Source organism: Styela clava, chromosome 12 (genome assembly GCF_964204865.1).
Source record: "Styela clava chromosome 12, kaStyClav1.hap1.2, whole genome shotgun sequence".
NCBI classification, from domain to species: domain Eukaryota; kingdom Metazoa; phylum Chordata; class Ascidiacea; order Stolidobranchia; family Styelidae; genus Styela; species Styela clava.
Genome location: NC_135261.1, coordinates 19,273,103 through 19,292,820, shown reverse-complemented (window position 1 = coordinate 19,292,820; position 19,718 = coordinate 19,273,103). Strand labels below are relative to the sequence as shown.

Below are 19,718 nucleotides of genomic sequence, written 5' to 3'. Positions count from 1 at the left end.
AACAGAAATTTCGTATTGGTTGAATGAAGACCGACGCACGCTCAGTTTGCTCACCGAAAGGTAAATCACATATGAATCATATACAACAGGGCTCGGCAACCTACGGCCCGCGGAGTAAAATAATCCGGCCCGCGACGCTTCACTGAATTATAGCGAAAAAACGGCGGTTTTGAAGATTAATTAATTTTATAATCGACGCCTGAGGACCAGATTATATTTTTTACGTAAAAGAATTTATCGCGAGACATGTTTAGACTAAATTATATTATAACCTAACAATTTATTGAACATCTACTCGTTTAATAAGCCTACAATTTATTAATAATTAGACAAATGACAACACGCAGAAAAGTTGATGCTGAGTGCAGGGGTACAATAGCGCAGAAAATATTCAAATGAAGCTCCTTGAGATGCAATGTATGAGAAAATAAAATTCATATTCTATTCGAGAGATACATCACTGCTTAATTTTTATAAAAATGTATCTTCTCAAAGAAAATCTCCATCAAAATTTGACGAAGCATGCGAAAAAATTCACTTCGATGTTTGAAAGTACATATGTGTGCAAACAATTATTTTTGAAAATGAACTTTACATAGAACAAGCAGAGCACTTGGATTAGTGATGCCCATATAGGAAATGTTCCAATTTTGGCTTCATTCAGTGTGCCGTCGATGTCGAGAAGGCAACCAAGCGTAATGTAGTGTCACATTAAATGTCATTTGTAATTTTTTTCTTTAGATAAGACGACTGAGTTGAGTTCACGAAGTGTCGCAGTCTTCGCGCCATGTTCCGTTTTTAACTTCTAGAAATATGTTCGGCCCGCCAATACTTGCAACCCTTAATTTTGGCCCGCGAGCGACAAAAGGTTGCCGACCCCTGATATACATGTATACGTTTTCTATGTTGAACAGCGTCACAGATTTTCTCTTCATAAAATTTTGCACCCAGAAGAGGGCTTCGTGTGCATTATAGTATATCTCATTTCATTTTATATATGAACATAACATCGAATTACTGTCGTTCGAAATGTCGGGCACGTAAAACAACAATGGCCAATCTGAAAGTGTTTATAGCTCAATTCATTTGACCTTTTTTACAATATTTCACTAAAAATCTAATTTGTACTATAATGCGAGACTACATCTAATGAGCTCAAAGACAATAGGTCTTATATGTTGTGTTGAAAAATGTTTTCCAGCTTTGACACAGACAGATACAAATGAGGTTCTATATATCACATATGAAAGTACAATAAAATAGTGTTGTTACAAGCTTAAGCCTTCATGTCCCTTCCTTTAATGTCGTACCGCTGGACACCATGCAAATAAAAACAATGTAATTTCACCTATAGCATAAACAATTTTGGTCACGTATTTGCCCTCTGGTAGGATTTTGTTGACCAAATTTGGCTTCATTCAGACGATCACTACTCCCTACTTGTCTCCGTTTCTATGCACACACGAATTTTTGGTCTAAGCGGTGTTGTAGTTAAAAGCTGTCAGTATGGGAAGTTGGACATTTTATTTGGTCTTTTTCGCGTCATCAATATGGAAACTGTGCAATGGTTAGTAAAGAGGCTCAAGAAAAAGGACCTAACATATTACAATTTTTAAGATTTTTTACCTCTTAAAAGTGGAATCTTAGTGAAGCACCAGAACAATGATAACGTCAGAGTCAGAGTGTATATAGAGAACTAGTTTAATCAGTTGAAACTTTCCCTAATGCTTAACGACAAAGATTTTATATGCAGACAATATGTAGATAATCCAATTCTTGGGTCAAGCGCATAAAGAAATAACGTTTACACTTTATATTGTTCTGTTTCGAGATCAGTCTTTACCTAACAGTTATACAAAAAATAAGTAAATCATACTTTAACTTGCCAGGATTTTTTCGAACGATTACGTTTTTTTTTATATGGACGCGAACCTGAATACTCTTTTATGCATATGAAAATCCGCAATTAAGAAATACATAACATTTACTTTTCAATTAGGTGACCACGGATGCGGAGGTGCTTGCCTTGATTATCGCTTCACCGTGTGCCCTGCAGGATACCAAACTGGGAAGTGTTCTGGGGGTAGTTTCCGAAGATGTTGCCTTCCATGCGATGTGACTTGTGAGTGTGCTATGCCGTAATGAATTTTATTATAATAATTATATTAGGCGATGTATTGAACAAATTTTATTAGTTAGGTCATTTGAACAATTTAGAATCCTCTTCGAACGAAGGCCTCGTAATCTTACTGAAAGTTTTATGAACGGAAAATTAAATTATACAAAAAATGTAAAACTACAATGTTAGTGTAGTTCTTTCGATAAATTTCGAAGATTTTATTTTATCATATTATTCTAGTTGTGCTTATTTACATATTTAAATTTCCTAAATGATTCATGCCAAAAATATTATGATGTGATTTTCTTTTGTCCAAAGAATAGAACTCTGTCAAATAATCGCAGTTTATTTCTAAAATTCATTAATTTATTATATATAGTACTTTCATAATCTCTCCATTTATTCTATTTTTGAATCATTTTCTAGCCTCATTGTTTTAATGTATGCCTTCTTTGTGGGCATAATTGTTTTTTGATACATAGGTCAGAGTAATGAAGATAGTTACAATGATGATGCTTGCGAAATTGCCTTAGGAGGAAACTGTCAGGATAACACGAACTATTGTCCACAAGGATATATAGCAGGAAGATGTGGCGGACCAGCCGGCCGCCAATGCTGTCCTGGTAAGTATAAGAATAAAATCATACTGATGATCCTATCAACGCGACTAGAGAAAATTATTGTGATAATTGTGTTACGCATATTGCAGTTTATTCCCCCAGCCAAATTGTGACCGTTAAAAACACGAACATTGGGAACTGACACAATAGTTTCTTTGTCTCGAAAAGTAGTTGTACCAACCTAATTAATGCGCGAAGATGTATAAATTTTAACGTCTTCTGAACAAAATGAATTGTATATATAGGTGGTGATTATAGATGCTTGCAACAGGGAGGGACTTGTCAAGATGTTGTTTCAAATCGATGCACGAGACTTTATGAACCTGGATTTTGTTCAGGAAATCAGTTTAGGCAATGTTGCTTACCATGTGATGGGGCATGTAAGTATTATTTTCTGATTTATAACTATAATATACGACATAATACTCAGTGTATACAGCTAATGCTAATCAAAAAGTTATCTTCAAAGATTTACGTTTTTTTGTTATATTTTATCATGCTTTTTTAACTCAACTTATTTCGGTTGTTATCAGTTTTAATGTCGCTGATTAATGATAAAAAATTAATATCTCATGTACCGAGTGAACCGACAGTTTTGGATACAATAAAAAACCACTTTCGACACCTCCATCACTGGGAAATTATCATTTTACGTGTTTCCCTTATTATCAACAGTTTTCAGTGGAGGCATCATTATGACCTAAACATACATTTTGCTAAATTTTTGTTTCTTTCACAGAGTAAAATAATAAAACCAATTCTTGACTTGTTGAATGTTCACATATATATGTTTTATCTTCTAACGCATTGCTGTCTTTAACATATTATGTTTACAGGCCAAAATGAAATAAATAGTTATGACAATACAGCTTGTGAAAATCTTGGTGGCGTTTGCATGCACAATTCAAACTATTGTCCTCGAGACTATATCACAGGAAAATGCGATGGGCAGGGACGCGATTGCTGCCCTGGTATGTATTATATGTTTTGCTAATGTTTGGTCATGTTGTGTTGCGATGTCAGACTTGTTTTCGGGAATTATGTCAATAAACCTCTTAATAAAGCGAAATAAATGGACGGACAGTTAATGCTACATGATCTCATTTAAGTCGATCGCTAGGTTAAAAATAATGGCAAATAAAATAAAACGAAAAAATTGAATCTGTGATCAGTAAGCTAGTTAATTTGAAGGACTTACCTTTGTAATTTCAAATGACAACTTATCATTATGCAATTTCGATGATCTTTGTACGGTACTGCAGTTACCGTATGCAAAGGCAACCGCAGAACAATTCACATTTCAAAAGTTGCTTTAAATGCTACTTCTGATTGGCATTTTTATACTAGATGGTAACATGTCGGGTGCTTTAAGTATTCTTTTTGTAATAGTTTGCTTTATTTAGGTCCAGACTGGCAATGTTTGGACATTGGAGGGACTTGTCAAAATTGGATTATAAACGTATGCATTGCTGGTTACGAAGAAGGGTTATGTACCGAAGCAAACTCAAAATGCTGTCGTGCTTGTGATAGTACATGTGAGTTATACCTCTAAAACAGACCATATTTTTGATGCAACGACACCCTTGGCATGTAAAAAATCAATTTAGCACTCGGCACTACAAGAGACTCATGTACAATGAAATGGGTATACCCGTAGTATGAATACCCAGTTAGGGTTAGGCCATAATTTTATTCGATTTTTATTATTTTAGTTCTATTACGAGTTCGGAGACTGTCTATGTTAGCCGAGTGAATATATCCCCTGTTCATACGGCTCCGCCCTTCTACACAACTTGATGTAAATAAGGCGAACAAAATTAGTTACCTCCATATTGGTACACATACTTCTGGAGCGCCATAAAATGAATGCCATTTATGTCTGTCAATAGGCCTACATGCAAGCATCTGTATCTGCACAGTCAACAGACTATATAGTTTTGTATGTACCATATCTATCAACCATTTATAGGTCAGACAACCGAACAAAGTTATACTGATCCCGCATGTCAAAATGTTCCCGGTACTTGCAGGCATTCTTCAAATTTCTGTCCACTAGCGTACGATAGTGCAACATGTGAAGGATCGGGTGAACGTAGTTGTTGCCCCCGTAAGTATATATATATAATAAATGGTACGACTGCCACAAGTTTGTAAGTCGAAAGCTTGGATTCGAGTTTTAACAATTGTTTAATAAAACGTGGTCTGAAGTTTTGCAAATCAGAAGAAACACGCTGCCACAACAAGAAAAACTATTTAATTGATTGTTCAGTTTCAAGTTTTCGCTTGACTCCAGAACTTTCATATTGAGCACAAAATCTCGTTTTGTTTTCTTGCTTTTTAATGCTTTTCATTCTAAGACATTTTATGATTTGAGTCCTTAATCTTACAAAATAAACTTTGTTAAGAGCAATTCTAGATCGTGTGGTTAGATAAACACTAATACTGAACTTGTAGAACTTAAGTATAAGACGGATCACCCAATTTGATTAAAGCAATTTTCGTGAGAATGACATTCAGTGGCAATCATTAATTAAACGCTGTCTATCTAACAACAGTTGTCAGTTGTGGAACAACGGGATTTGACAATACAAATGGACAAGAAAATTGTGATAACAGCTTTTTTGCTGGAAGTACATGCAGGTACGTTTTCAAAATATTTAGTCGAAACACTAGTTCGGATCAAGTGGGAGCAGTAGTTAGGATCACAGTTGTAATTTGTTTACGGTGCATGGATCATTTTATTAAATTTTGTTGCCCTTTTTCGTAAATGCCGCTATTGAGATTTCTGATGTTTTTCCAATTCTGATGACATACATTGATTGGTATTATAAAGTCGAACTCTTAAAGTTCGGCAAACAAGTTTTAGTAGGTCCATAAGTCTTGAGTAGAATAAGCTTGAAGGGGTTTTTATTCAAGCAAGATGTAAGCACACCCATCATAAATTTAACAATGGGTATGAATCAAGAGATTATCTTATTTTTTAGACATTCCCGATGGACTTGTTTTTATCAAACATAGATATATTATTATTACGTTGAGGGTCTAAATTATTTACAGCTTTACGTGCAATATTGGTTTTCGATTGGTTGGCCCAGATTCTATGACATGTTCTATGTATGATAGCGGGAGTTGGACACCCGTTAATGCACCAATGTGTTCACGTAAGAAATTTTACTACAGATTTATATTATATGGGAGTACATTTTAATATATACATCAAATATTAGACAAAATTATATAATGTTCAGAGATCTCTTGCCCGGACTTAAGCTTTACTGGTGACGGAACGACATTTGATTGTACGAATGGTAACTTATGGGGAAGCGTATGCACGTGAGTATAAATTACATGAAAACTTTGGTTAATTCTACTTCACATCTATAATCATTGAGAGCAATTTATAAAAACGAAAGTTTTTTAAATCGTCACAGATGTATTGAAAGAAAGCGCGTAGTTGCTTATTTTATATGAAGATATCAAATTCTGTACAAGAATACGCTTTGTTGCACTCTAATAGTAATAACACAAATATTTTCCGTGTTTATGGATATTTCGTTACATCAAAATTATACAATATGGATTGAGGTTCTTCTTAAGTTAAATCAAAGTCACATTCATAAAATGCGCAAACATATTAAAAATCTGGGAAATCGATATTTCCTAAATTGCGTATTTCGATTTTGATTATTGTACACAAATATCCAAAGTACAGTATTATATTGTAGATATGGATGTATGGACGGATACGACCTAAATCCAACTCCAACCTTAGGATCCACTATTGATGTTACATGTACCGATGATACTTCATGGCAGCCTTCACCTCCATCGAACCCAGTATGCATAAGTAAGTGAAACAAATAGTGAACTGGTAATTTGGTATGTATTTGTTCCGTGTGTTCTATAAGGAAAACTTTCATTTTAAATTCTCGTTGGCTATATGTAATGCGTTTTTACAAAACATTCGATAATCGCCGATCAACACAGGCTACATTGTTCCATTTGTTATTTTCGATAACGATGTGACCGGACTCATTTATCATATTCCTCGCAGTAACTGGACAGTTCGGGGTACCGGTATTGGTAAGTTACGGTAGCTGTTCCACATTTTCAGCTTCTTTCATGTTACGATTTTGGGAGCAATTGTGACTGAAAAATTTTGCTTAGGCTTTCGTGTCGTTACATTTGAGAATCGCTCTCTTCTTTACGTTTGTAGTTTGGAACGTGTTGTAAAGTTCATATGCTTGTAATTTATTCTGTAGTAGTAGTATTCATTATAAAACTCATTACCTTTAATTTTCTAGCTTGACTTGATCTATCTTTTGCGGCTCTGTTTTCTCGCTACATTAAGTACATATGAACTGCAATTGTTCGGCCTGATCGCTAATGTACTTAAGGCGCATATTATGTATTTCAGTAAGGACTTGCCCTGAACTGCAATTTGAAGGATTTATAACTTGTGTGCCGCCAAATAGCAGAGACTATGGGACAATTTGTTCGTAAGTTTTATTTTTATTGCATTTTTGTAATTAGTAGTTGAACCTTATTATAAGTGTCGTATATTTACGTATATCTTATAAGATTGCCTATTATATTATAGCATTTTTGGATAAATCTAATCTACTATTGCCTATTTTACAGGTATACTTGTCCGATCGGCAAAGAGCCGGCAGGAGGAGACGAAATAACTTTGTGCGGAGCTGATAGTCAATGGTCTGGTGATCAACTTCAATGCGACGGTATGGAAAAGAAAATTAATTTAAATTTTAAGCAATCGTTTATTACAGCGGTTCCCAAACTTTTTGTTCGTGCGGCGCAAAATTATTACGGAAAAAAATAAAACGGTGCACTTACACGAAATTTGTAACGTATACTTTATGCCTTTTGAGGTTGATTAACATATAGGTCTAAGGACTAAAGGCAAATGGTCAACTCTTCTTAATTACCTCTGCACTATTTTCTCTTGAAATGCTAAAATATCACTCATGTTCCGTAACCTCGGATTAGCAGATGCCTAACCTGCAGCAGTGCAGCCCACAAAATTACAGCAAGTAGTGTCTACCTATATTGTTGCGCAACAATAGAGGCAGACATTACGTGAAAGAAAGTAAACGACATAAAAAGATAAAATGAATTTATTGATTTATATACACAGCATTTAAAATAAGATACAATCAAACATTTATTATAAACGCAATATTTACAATATTCAATCATATATTAGTTATTTTTAATCCAATTCTCTAAAATTTCGCGGCGCACCCTTTGGGAAACGCTGGTTTATTACACGATTCTGAGAAATCGTGAAATTACGCAGTGAGAAACTGGTGGATCATTTTATTTGCGATGACGATCGACCAAAAATGCAGTTAGGAATAGGCAAGTTGTTGGGTGCAAATATCTAAACCTAGAGTCGCGAGACACGGTCCATCCGAGTCTTGAGTCATGTTCGAATCTCATCGCATTTCGAAATTTAGTCATTAACCTTTTTTTATCCAACAATAGATGTAAATTGTGGAGAAACAGGATTTGACAAAACAAATGGACAAGAAAATTGTGACAAAAACTATTTTGCTGGAAGTAAATGCGAGTAAGATTAGTTATGTAATATATACACTTAGTATATTTCTAATTTTTGTTAAAACTTACATAAACATATATTTTAGTATTGCATTTAAATTTGAATTTGATGTTTACAGCTTTACCTGCAATGACGGTTTTCGATTGGTTGGAACAGATTCTATGACGTGTTTAAATAGTCAGAGTTGGGAACCCGGCGATGCACCAACATGTTCGCGTAAGACATTGTAATTTTAATTTATTTTGATGTGAATTGAGTAGTGTAAAATTTTCTTGTTAAAATATGACATTTTTTTATATATATATATATTCTTTGATTATTGAATAATCCACATTGTGGAACCATAAAAAAATATGACATTTTGGTTTAGATTTATTACTTGTGAAATTTAACTTTTAATTGTTTAGAAATCACCTGCATGACATTAAGCTTTGTCGGCCAAGGAACAACATTTGTTTGCACGACTGGCAACCTATGGGGTGGTGTCTGCACGTGAGTGTAAATTTGTTTTTGTTTTCGCATTCCCAGCAAATGGTTGCGTATTTCAAATGAAGATATCAAACTATGTAATTCTGTATTAAAATACGCTGTGCCTATCAGATATCTTGGTGTTTTTCTGTCCACGTATTCCAATAATAGATCTATATTCAAAGTGCCAATGCAGTATTGAGATGTTAATCATTAAACGAAGATATGTAGGGCTAAAGTTTGGTGTTCTATTTTAGATATGGATGTATGGACGGATACGACCTAAGTCCAACTCCAACATTAGGATCCACTATTGATGTTACATGTACAGATACTTCTTTATGGCAGCCTTCACCTCCATCAAACCCTTCATGCATAAGTAAGTAAAATGTGTGTACAAACAAACTCTCGTTGCATATTCATTAATTTCACGAGGATATTATGATAGTCGATCAGCTACAATCTAATGTTCTAGGCTGGGGAGTGGGGATTGTGATTGGATTCGAAATTAAGCCCATGCACTGTTTTACTTGTTCTGGAGTATGCAATGTTAGTGCTCTACATTTGCCTCTTGGCTAAAACGTGTTGTTGTTGTTGTTATCCGCTTAGTTCAACATATCAAACTGTGCGAACATAACGTCATGCTATACTGAAAATGACAAAGGGAGCGGTCTGTTGTATTCATTAGAAAACGTATTACCTTTAATTCGATACGTTTTCCGGAATTGAGCTGATTTATTGCATTTACTCTATTCTGCAACTTCTAACCACATCAAGTATGAACTGGTATTGTTTGACTTGATCGCCATTGTTTATTTCAGTAAGGACTTGTACTGAACTCCAATTTGAAGGAACAATAGATTGTACTCCACCAGATGGCAGAAACTTTGGGACAATTTGTTCGTAAGTTTGATTTCTATGTGTATTTGTAATTGGCAGTTATGCTTTATCAGAAGTGATGTATATTGTAATGTATATAAAGTATTTTATCATATTATTTAATTTTCAGCTGAATCGTAATTATATTGCTTATTTTACAGATATACTTGTCCAGACGGCAAAGAACCGATAGGAGGAAGCGACAAAACGTTGTGCGAATCTGATGGTCAATGGTCGGGTGATCAGCTACAATGCGGAGGTATGGGGAAAAAAATTTATTGTCAATTCAAACATTCCTTTATTACATGAACATATAATCATAGACAGGCGGGTCGTTTTATATTTGTTGACAATCTACCAGAAAATGCAACTCGTACATTGTACCTCGACTGGAAGTCAAGACGAGTCCCATCAAATTTCAAATATCGAGTCGATCATATAAACAACAGTGAAATAGATATATATGAGTGATATGACACTAAGACGTCCGAATTGCATAGAAACTAACGTTATTTCGAATATCAAACCCAACACAGCAATTGGTTGCATTGCAATAGTCACGCGAACGGATGGTTTTATTCGTTGCCTTGAAATACAGTCCATTGCTAGATTTTGTGAATACTGAATTGTGTCGCACATTACTGTGTCGCACATTACTAGTTGAAAAATTGAAATTAAACGAGCTGTTTATTTATGGTCTTATTTATAATTTTGATATAAATTGAAATTCTCTCCAACAATAATGCATTCTGATTCATTCGAATTGGTATACAATATGATGCCATCATCAAAATTAATGTTCCTGAAAGATTAGTTGCACATGTTTTTGGAACAAATATGTTATTGGAGATATACACTTAAATTTTTTCATGATAAGACTATATTTGAATTTACTCTGACATCTTATTGAAAAACAGTCATACTAGTTATATATTAAATCTTTATTCATTTTAGTCGTTATGTGTCAACAACTTGTTTTTCCGCCCGGGATCTTTGTATGCACCAATGGTTTTGACTATCATAGCGAGTGCAGGTAATTAGTCTATATACAATCGAATGTGAAAAATAAATTTTCAATAGTGCTTATAGAACTGACATGGGCAAGCTATGGCCCGCGGGCCGGTTGAATTGAGAATGTTTTCTCAACATCTAACATTAAGAAATATTGCGTCTTTCAACTCATTTACATTTCCCCTTTTTTCTTATAATTAAATAGTTGAGTGTCCCTTATTAGGAGCTCAGATCAGAATGATTTAGGCTAATAGTCCAGGCCTGAACGATCACTTTATGGTATGTGTGCATAATCTATCGTCCACTAATTATCTGTTGAGGTATATATAGACCAAATATTATATTTATATATGGATGGTTAGGTATTATCGAACTAAGGTAATATCACTATTATTATATTAACAGTTTTAAATGTCCAATTGGTACAGAACCAGACGTGACCGGAAAGGTCATGAAATGCGAAATTGATAAGCAATGGTCAGGATCAATGCCATCGTCATGCGATCGTGAGCTGATGCATTTTACACTTTTATTTTTAGAAGCTAATGTGAATCCAAAATGACTTAATTATAGTATTGGTTTATGGTCACTTTTTGTGAATCGCAGTAGACTATAAAAATTTTATTCGTCAAAGGTATTAGGCTATTATCGTCCCATGCCTGTTTTATTTCTTAAAAATCTCCCAAATTCAAGCCTGCAGTTGACTTCATGGTGTATCGTATTACAGTTATCATATCTAATTTATTTGCATTTTGGCCATTTTCTTTTCACAAATTCCTAGTCGATATCTAGAGGGTGATGTCAAAGGTTCGAGGGCAAAACTTATAAAAGTGAATTTTTGCTTAATTATACTTCAATTTTTATTTACCTCGTTAAAGTCCACAAGAATAATGAGTAGTGGTATATGGTATATGTAGATATGGTATCTTTAGATACTATGTGCAAACTTTTTGCACTTTTCTCTATTTTTTAGCGATCAGCTGTGGTGATTATGGCGAAGTTGAAAACGGACAAGCAAATTGTGACAGTATTAATTTTGGAGGCCGTTGCACGTAATTTCGATTTTTGTACATTTCACAAATCATTAGTTATTTACTCTTCTTACAGCTAGGGTAGAGCTCTAATAGAACCGGATCGGCAAGCTGTGTGAATTAGTGCAGTATGCCATGTTACAAACCTAGAAAAAATCATCGTGTCACTGACTCACATTTACTAGAATATTAATGTATATGAGCCACGCTGTTGTGTTTTCTTAACAGAAAATAACTTATTTAATTTGGCGCATGATTTCCATTGTATTGTTCATGTAAGTATTTCTCTATTTATGATCAATACAGCATCTAACTTATATTTATTTCCGATCGCCCAACTTTCTATCTTAGTTACGTATACGGTAAATGTTTTTAGTGTTTCATGTAATTTCGCTTACAAAGCTGCTGGTCCAGAATATGTAGAATGTGAGGCATCAAAACAATGGAGTGGTCCGCCGCTAAGATGTGAACGTAAGTATTGTCTAAAAAGCATATGAAAATAATTTCCTATCATCTTTTCATCATTGGAAGTAAAATGACGACCTATTTTTTGCAACCAAATGCCAAAGTAAAAATTTAACGTGTTTTTGAAGCTGAGAATCTAATATAAATGCATCAATTATTTATTTATTAAAATTTTACGAATTTCCAACTTCTATTTCATTACAAAACAGCGCTTTATGCAAATTTTATCATGTAAAATTATCATTATCAAATTAGGATCCCGAAAAAAATATTTCAAGTAAAATTAAAGTTTAACCGTTTAATGAATTTACACTGCCTGAATTACTGTTTTGTTACGGAATTCGACCACTTGAAATTATTGACTTGAAGTCACGAAATAAATTGTCATTATATTTTAGAACATCGTTCATCATTTTTGCATGGTAATAGAAAAAGAATTTATTTTTTAGGAATTTATTGTCCTGCACTAGACTTTAGTGATCAACCGGGTACTATGACTTGCGATGATAATTTGCCACGATTTAGTTATCCCAGTACTTGCAGGTAATTATTATTTATTTTTACTTAAATTACAATAAAGTACTTTCTGTTTTGGGCTTATTGGCTGACTTGGGGTACTCTTTTCATTTTCTATTATAGTGGTTCTCCACCGCCGGCCCGAATCAACTTTTCTGCCGCGGTCCACCAAATATATTTCAATATTATATTTCAATTTCAAGCCACGGATGGCCTGCTCATTTATTTTGTTAGTGTACCTCCAATTGATACGTGAATCAAACTTAGAGGTCCTACGAAGGGCTGGATGTTTTGTTAAATCTATTGCGTCATACCGGCGAACATCCATAACCCATTGCCATTGTTACAGTTTTGGATATCGCTTGAAAAGAATATTCTGAGCTCAGTGACAATGCCATTAAAAATTACTGCTGATTTTTGTACAACATACCTATGTGAGAAACTGAGATATTTACAGGTCCGCAAAATTAGTGTTGAAATTTTATCGGTCTGCAATAAGCTAAAAAACGGTTGACTTCTCACCATGTTGTCTGGTATAGAATCCCACGGGTGAACGGAATATAATTTGATACATATCATCGAGTTGAATACCACAAAGTACTATTGTCATACAAAAAATTATAAATCATAAGCTGATTTTATTATTTTAAGCTTCGAGTGTGTTCCTGGACATGATCTGACCGGAACATCATCTTTAACTTGCCAAGGAAGTGGAGATTGGAATGGAAATGTACCTACATGCAAAGGTAACATTAACTTATGGCTCACAGTTGTCACATATCATGTTCAAAAAACATTTGACCATTACTTTATTTTTAGACGTGTTCTGTCCCGATCTGACGATAGAGGATGGGGTGATCGAATGTACAGATGGTCAGAACTATGCTAGTCTATGCACGTCAGTATATTATAATTTTATCAAAACATAATTTGGCTTCCTCTGTACATATCCATATAAAATAGTATGAATCTAATCTCAAAAATAGGTCGATTTGACGTCGGGGAATTCAGAATTTGATTTATCGAATGTGGCTTTAATTAATTAAACACTGCACTATAGGAAAGTAATAAATCCTGAAAAAAATCTTCGCTGCTAAATGACATAGCAAGAGCGTAGGCATCCGGCAAATTTTTTTTCGTAATACGACGCTTTCTCGCTTCTTTTGATCAAAAAATGCCAGATAGAAGCAGCCACTGATATCTAACAATATCTTAAACGAGAATATCGGTCGGAGACCAAAGACTTATCGATCGAAGGTTAAGGGATCCCCCAAAACAGCGCTCTTACTCCATAGTGACACAGTGTGTCCTATCACTATTTAATTAATAACTCGCTAAGTATACGACATAATTCATCGAAAATCAATAGGCTTCTGATCCGAACTATGATGAATGCACATGTAAATTTGAAGCAGATTTAACCTCGCTTTCGTGAGATATCGCGTGCATCCAACAGACAGACAAACAAACAAACAGACAAATACCTATCAACATACTTACCGATCTTAAGATCGATAAGTAATAATCTCTCCCCGGACTTAATTCGGTTACCATATTTTCTATAGAGTGATAACCCGCTTCGAGGGTTGAAACAGCGCCGTTTCGACATATATATCAGTTTTTAACGCCCTGCCCTAATTCCATATTTTTCCCGATATATTCTATTTTACAGATTTTCGTGCGCATCGGGGATTACATTATTTGGAGAAAGAATATTATTCTGCCAGTCAAATTCAAAATGGTCTCACGATATACCTCAATGCAAATGTGGGTATTTTTAATCTTACGTAAAAAGATTTACATATATATTTATCCCTGAATAGGATTTACTTATTTATTCAGGGGGAGAGGAAAAGCCGATATAAAGGCTTAATCTTATGGCAAACCCATCTGGTTACCATTCAATGTCTTATATGGGATTGGTTACCAAGTTGTTTTTTTGAGATTCGTGGAATGGAAAGTCCATTGTGATTCTTTCAGCATTATGCCTTATTCCTTAATAGTACAATACGTACTTCAAACTAACTTATTTACCAGATCATTATGAGTTTCTGGTGATATTAGCTGTTGTTGGATGCCCATAGTATACCTATACTCGCTAATAGAGCTATCTTGGAGATTTGTAGCCTACCTTATCTTTCCAATCTTGACATATTCAATCATTTTAAAATAGCTGAAATCAAAAGAAAATGGAAGAAAAAGTTTAGGAATCCAAATATACGGTTTATTTGCCATCATTAATTAAATAAACAAGAGTCTGGCTTAGAGTTTAATATCTAAATTATATTTCAACTAAAACGTCTATATTTATGTTTCTTTAGCTTTATATCTTTATTACAGTATTCGATCCTGATTGTCCAACATCATCTGCTACTGAGCCTTGCATAGACGAGTGCAATAATAATGGAGATTGCAATGAGGGGAAAATTTGTTGTCCGAACGCTTGTGCATCAGTTTGCATGGCTGTTCCAACACCGGAACCACCAAATCGAAGTAGGCCTATGCATTTTCTCTCCATAAAATGTGGACAATTTGATAGCAACTATGTAATGGGAAGCATTCTAACTTGCAAGTCTTTGATATAACTTTTGCCATGCTTCAAACAAAATTTGAAGGAAAGAAAATGTTCTTTCATTTTTGAACGATGTTAACATCGACCTCCTCTCGTCATTTAATATTTCGACCATAAATTAGGAAATAAAATATATAATCTGAATATGTTTATATATACTATAACACTGATTACAGTTTATCTTATTCTAGATCGAAATCTCCTGAGAACTTTAACAGTATTTCAATTGCTACAACGACGTCAACGACCAGTCTCTTCTGCTCGTATGTATAATCAGCTAGTTTTGTTCAGATTTCGTTTCAACGTATCAGTCTTATAAGGATTTCACTAATTGTTGTACTATACCATGGTGGTCCAAGCCAGGCCCACGGGCCTCATGTGGCCCGCCGCTTCATTATCTGTGGCCCGCGTCACATTCGAAGAGTAATCAAAAAATCGCATTTCGTGTTGTTTCGTCATAAAAGTAACCAGAGAAATCTTTTGACATATTGCCATCACTAATGTCACTAAATTAAATAGTGTTATGGCTAGCTGGGAAAGCTAGCGAAGTTGAAGGATGTGCTTGGCAGTCTAAATTGTTATCTGACTTTCTAACTTTTTGGTCGGGAATATAATATGCTAACAATACAGGCATCATAGAAAACTGAAAATCGAATGCGGATTCTATTAGCATAGAATGGCTATGCCTGATAACTATGTGTTTGTACAATGAAAGTGTTTATTTTGTATTGCACTGTTTACCTATTCTTGGCACTATTGTGGTCCGCGAACAATGCAAACATAATTTTGTGGCCCGCGGAGCCGACAACCTTGGACCACCCTGTAACTATACAAACAGTAATACATGCTTATGCTGTATCTCGGCTAATATAATATGATTAATCTGCAGCGTTGTCTGTAGTTAAATTTGTAAAAATCACAGTAAAATTTTTCTGGTTTATCTCAACATTGAATCTTTGAAAACTTTTCATTATTTAGCTGTGTGTCCACCCGGTAGACCTCCATCGCCAGGATGTGGAAGTTACCTGTGTAATGGGATTAGATGTGCTACCAATTCTCAGGCTAGATGCCGCGTATACAGCTGTGGTGGATGTTGGCTTCAGTTTTTTGATAGCTTTGGACGACGTGTATCATGCTCTCGGACGGGTAAGAGTTGCTCGGGATATATAATCGTCTAAACTCGAACATTTAATGAACCGAGTTGCAGACGTTCGGTCCGCCCATCCTCACGAAAAAACGATTTCGGACTATAATTTGTATTCTTGTTAAGCTGGCCTAATATTCTTTGCATTTAATATTTATTCTTAGTTCATCAATTAGAGTGGTATTGAGTTATAACTTCTTATTTCTTGGCGTTGATTGTGCATTGACTCTCGTTTCCAAATGCCAAAATGTTATTTCTTGGCGTTGATTGTGCAATGACTCTCGTTTCCAAATTGTCAAAATGTTAATACATTTGAGTCTCAACTGACACTGGTTTATTGAGTCATCCCCACGTTGCATTCCTTATTTTCTCAAATTTTTTTTTTGATAAATATGGCATTTAAACAATTTTGTAGCACAATTCACAGGCAAGTATAGTTTATATTGCCGGTATAAAAAAATCAAGGTAATTCTGAACATGTTACACAAATTTCGAAGATAACTATAAAAGGTTTATGGGCAAAATCATTATTCTTGTTACTGTATTATTACTACTACAAGACAGTGGCAGTTATTTTTCACATTTTATACTTTCAGCATCGTGCCAGCCAGGACTGAATCAATTTTCTCTATGCCCAACACAATGTACAAGAGCCTCATGTCCAAGATATCCAAGAGCTCATTGCAGAGTGACTTGTCCATGGTGTCCACCGCAGTTTTATGACCAGAGAACGAAGCGGCCTATAACTAATTGTTATAACCTTATACGCTTGCAGTAATTTGTTCATAGATATTAAATGCCCCTTCCACAAAAGTACCCTCTAATAGTGAGTCTAATCTAAATCCAGCTACGACTGTAACTCGATTTACTCTTTGTTGTGACTCCGAAACGCCTCACACACCATGCCCACTGGAACAACTGGCAGAACCAAATAGCGCTCCAGCAAAACAACCGTCAATTCCAAACGTGCCAACAAAAATAACTTACTTGTTGAAGACATGTAACTCGAGCTCCGCGGCAGCTTTGTTCTAGCGCCTATTTTTCAATTAGAAATTTAGCTTACTCACAAAATAACTCTTTACGTTTTGGTATAAACGTAATTCTATCACGGCGTATCGTAGTGAGACTTGCGTGGATTTTATTATCAGTATTTTTAACCGTTATTTGCCTAATTTGTCTTGACACCTCTGCCTGCCAAATATTTTTTACTGTCATACCTCAAATAAACATATGTTTCATGTACATTGCTGTTTCATGTAGTCTCAGTCTACCTCTTGCAATATTCTCGAATATCGTGTGAATCATTTCATGCCAATAACCTAAATGTTTAAGACACGATGTGATCGGCTAACAAAATGCTAATATTGTTTTCCTTCTCACAATCCCAATTATATTGCTCCCGCAAGCAAGGTGGATGTAGGTGTGCATTATTGATATTTTTTGCTTTGACATTTTCTTAATGCTTTTTGCCGCAAAGTCTCCATACGATGGACGCGCCTACCACAAGTGCTTATTTGAGGGTGTGCTAATTGTTCTCCTGACCTTATTCTTAGTAGCATGCTTCATGATAACATTGACTACTCGGCGTGTATAATTGTTTATTTTTGCGCTCAAATTTTCTAAAATACCTTCTGCAAGTGAACAGGAAACGACTGACAGCACTTTTGCATTAACGCACATTTGTTTCCATACGTTAGCGCTCATCAATTAAACGCAGTTTATTTGAACCACGTACCAACGTTGGCACCAACAGCATTTCCATCTACAGTACACACATCCTGGTGTGTTTCAGAAAACTGGCTGGAAAACTACTACTGAAACCGTGAAAACTTAAATGATGGCCCGACACCGACCGCGATTAAAATTCGGTGCCCTATCCAACTGGTCGTCTGATGGCACTTTATTGTAATCTTTATCAAGCGATGTTGGTAGCTAATTCTCCAAAGCCCACTCACCAAAAGTAACATGGAAACTGTTTCAACTTTGAGGAAGATCGTTTGCAACTATCAATTGAGTAGCCGATTGTAAGTATAATAAACAATATGCAATGCACAAAGTTGAAAAAACATGCGGGTATTAACCCATAAAGCAAGAAAATCTTTAGCATTTCTTGGAAAAGCTCTGTTTCCACTTCGGAAAAGCGACGTACCTAACAGTAGACGTTTTAGTAGTCGCACAGACAGATTTTCTGGCATGGTTGTAAACATTACCTCGTTTTCACATGCCATTTGTTAGTTCTTGGTTGTGTTTTGGAAATTTCAGAACGAATCAAATAACTCAATGATTAGGTGACAGCACATTTGCTCCCGTAAACTGCACCCAGGACATTTGCACCTGCATGCTTTTACACCCACCCACATTTGCACCCATATATTTCCACCCATAAATTTTACCACCCGCATATACCGGTACGTTCAAGTTTGCAGTGAGTTTCGTTTTCAATACAAAATATTACATTAGGATGTCCCTATTTCGGCACAATTGGCAATAGAGCATTTTACCTTAAAGACAATCAATGGTATCAATAGGTGTAAATGTTTACGGATGCAAAATTCCATGAATGCAGGGGTCCATAGATGCGAATATCCGTGGGCGCAAATGTTCATGGATGTAAATGTACGCGGGTTCAATTGTACGTTGGTGAAAATGTACGCGGCTGCAAAGGTATGTGGGTGCAAATATACGCGGGTCCAAATGTCCTCGAGTACAAATATACTGGGTGCAAATGTCCGTGGGTGCAAAAGTACATAGGTGCAAATTTCCATGGGTGCAATCTGTATGTGGGTGGTAAAATCTGCGGGTGCAATTGTTCATTGATGCAAATGTACGTGGGTGCAAAAGTACGTGGGTCCAAAGATAATGGAATCCAAGGATCATACTGTCTTCTCATATAGTTTAATTGCAGTAATCAAAAAATAGTTCAAAAATAGCTTTGATAAACGAGGCTAAACCTTTTTACCGGTACTTTTCAATAACAGGTTTGAATATTTTGAATTAAAATGATTGTTTGAAACATATAAACCAGTTTAAGGCGCTAACTCGCGAAATCACCCTTACAATGAGCACCAAAAAGTTGCAATTGTAAAATAGGATAGGAAGAATTTTTCTTGGGTCAAGGGTCGGGAAAACATCCATTGTTGACTCACCATCACCACAGTCAGTCGCATAAGACTAAATACATAATGTCAGCTTCTAATTAAATAAAAACACATCGAGAAAAACATGTGTAATAACGTCTACAGCTTGGTTCTGCTGCCTCCTACAATTAACGTGCTGCCCGGGGCGGCTGCCCCCTTACACCGGCTGTGCTTA

At 35.3% G+C, this 19,718-nt stretch overlaps 1 protein-coding gene across 4 annotated transcripts; it reads left to right on the top strand.

Annotated features, from left to right (window-relative positions):
* The first annotated feature begins 1,231 nt into the window (after positions 1-1,231).
* Positions 1,232-17,821, top strand: LOC120329943 (P-selectin-like). Of its 4 annotated transcripts, XM_039396745.2 has the most exons (31): positions 1,239-1,567; positions 2,000-2,122; positions 2,602-2,742; positions 2,985-3,119; positions 3,576-3,710; positions 4,143-4,274; positions 4,709-4,846; positions 5,295-5,379; positions 5,797-5,900; positions 5,988-6,072; positions 6,465-6,586; positions 7,157-7,238; positions 7,381-7,478; positions 8,245-8,329; positions 8,439-8,536; positions 8,728-8,812; positions 9,046-9,167; positions 9,610-9,691; positions 9,829-9,926; positions 10,622-10,700; positions 11,084-11,184; positions 11,652-11,730; positions 12,086-12,180; positions 12,624-12,717; positions 13,342-13,436; positions 13,510-13,588; positions 14,363-14,457; positions 15,031-15,183; positions 15,454-15,525; positions 16,241-16,408; positions 17,003-17,821. In XM_039396745.2, the coding sequence occupies exons 1-31, from the start codon at positions 1,507-1,509 to the stop codon at positions 17,182-17,184; spliced, it is 3,303 nt and encodes a 1,100-aa protein (XP_039252679.2). In that variant the 5' UTR covers positions 1,239-1,506; the 3' UTR covers positions 17,185-17,821. The 4 variants fall into 4 exon arrangements, 3 of the variants coding, with proteins under 3 accessions (XP_039252681.2, XP_039252680.2, XP_039252679.2); XM_039396746.2 differs by lacking the exons at positions 10,622-10,700; positions 11,084-11,184 and having other exon boundaries at positions 1,236-1,567; XR_005567788.2 differs by lacking the exons at positions 13,510-13,588; positions 16,241-16,408; positions 17,003-17,821 and having other exon boundaries at positions 1,232-1,567.
* Positions 17,822-19,718: the final 1,897 nt, after the last annotated feature.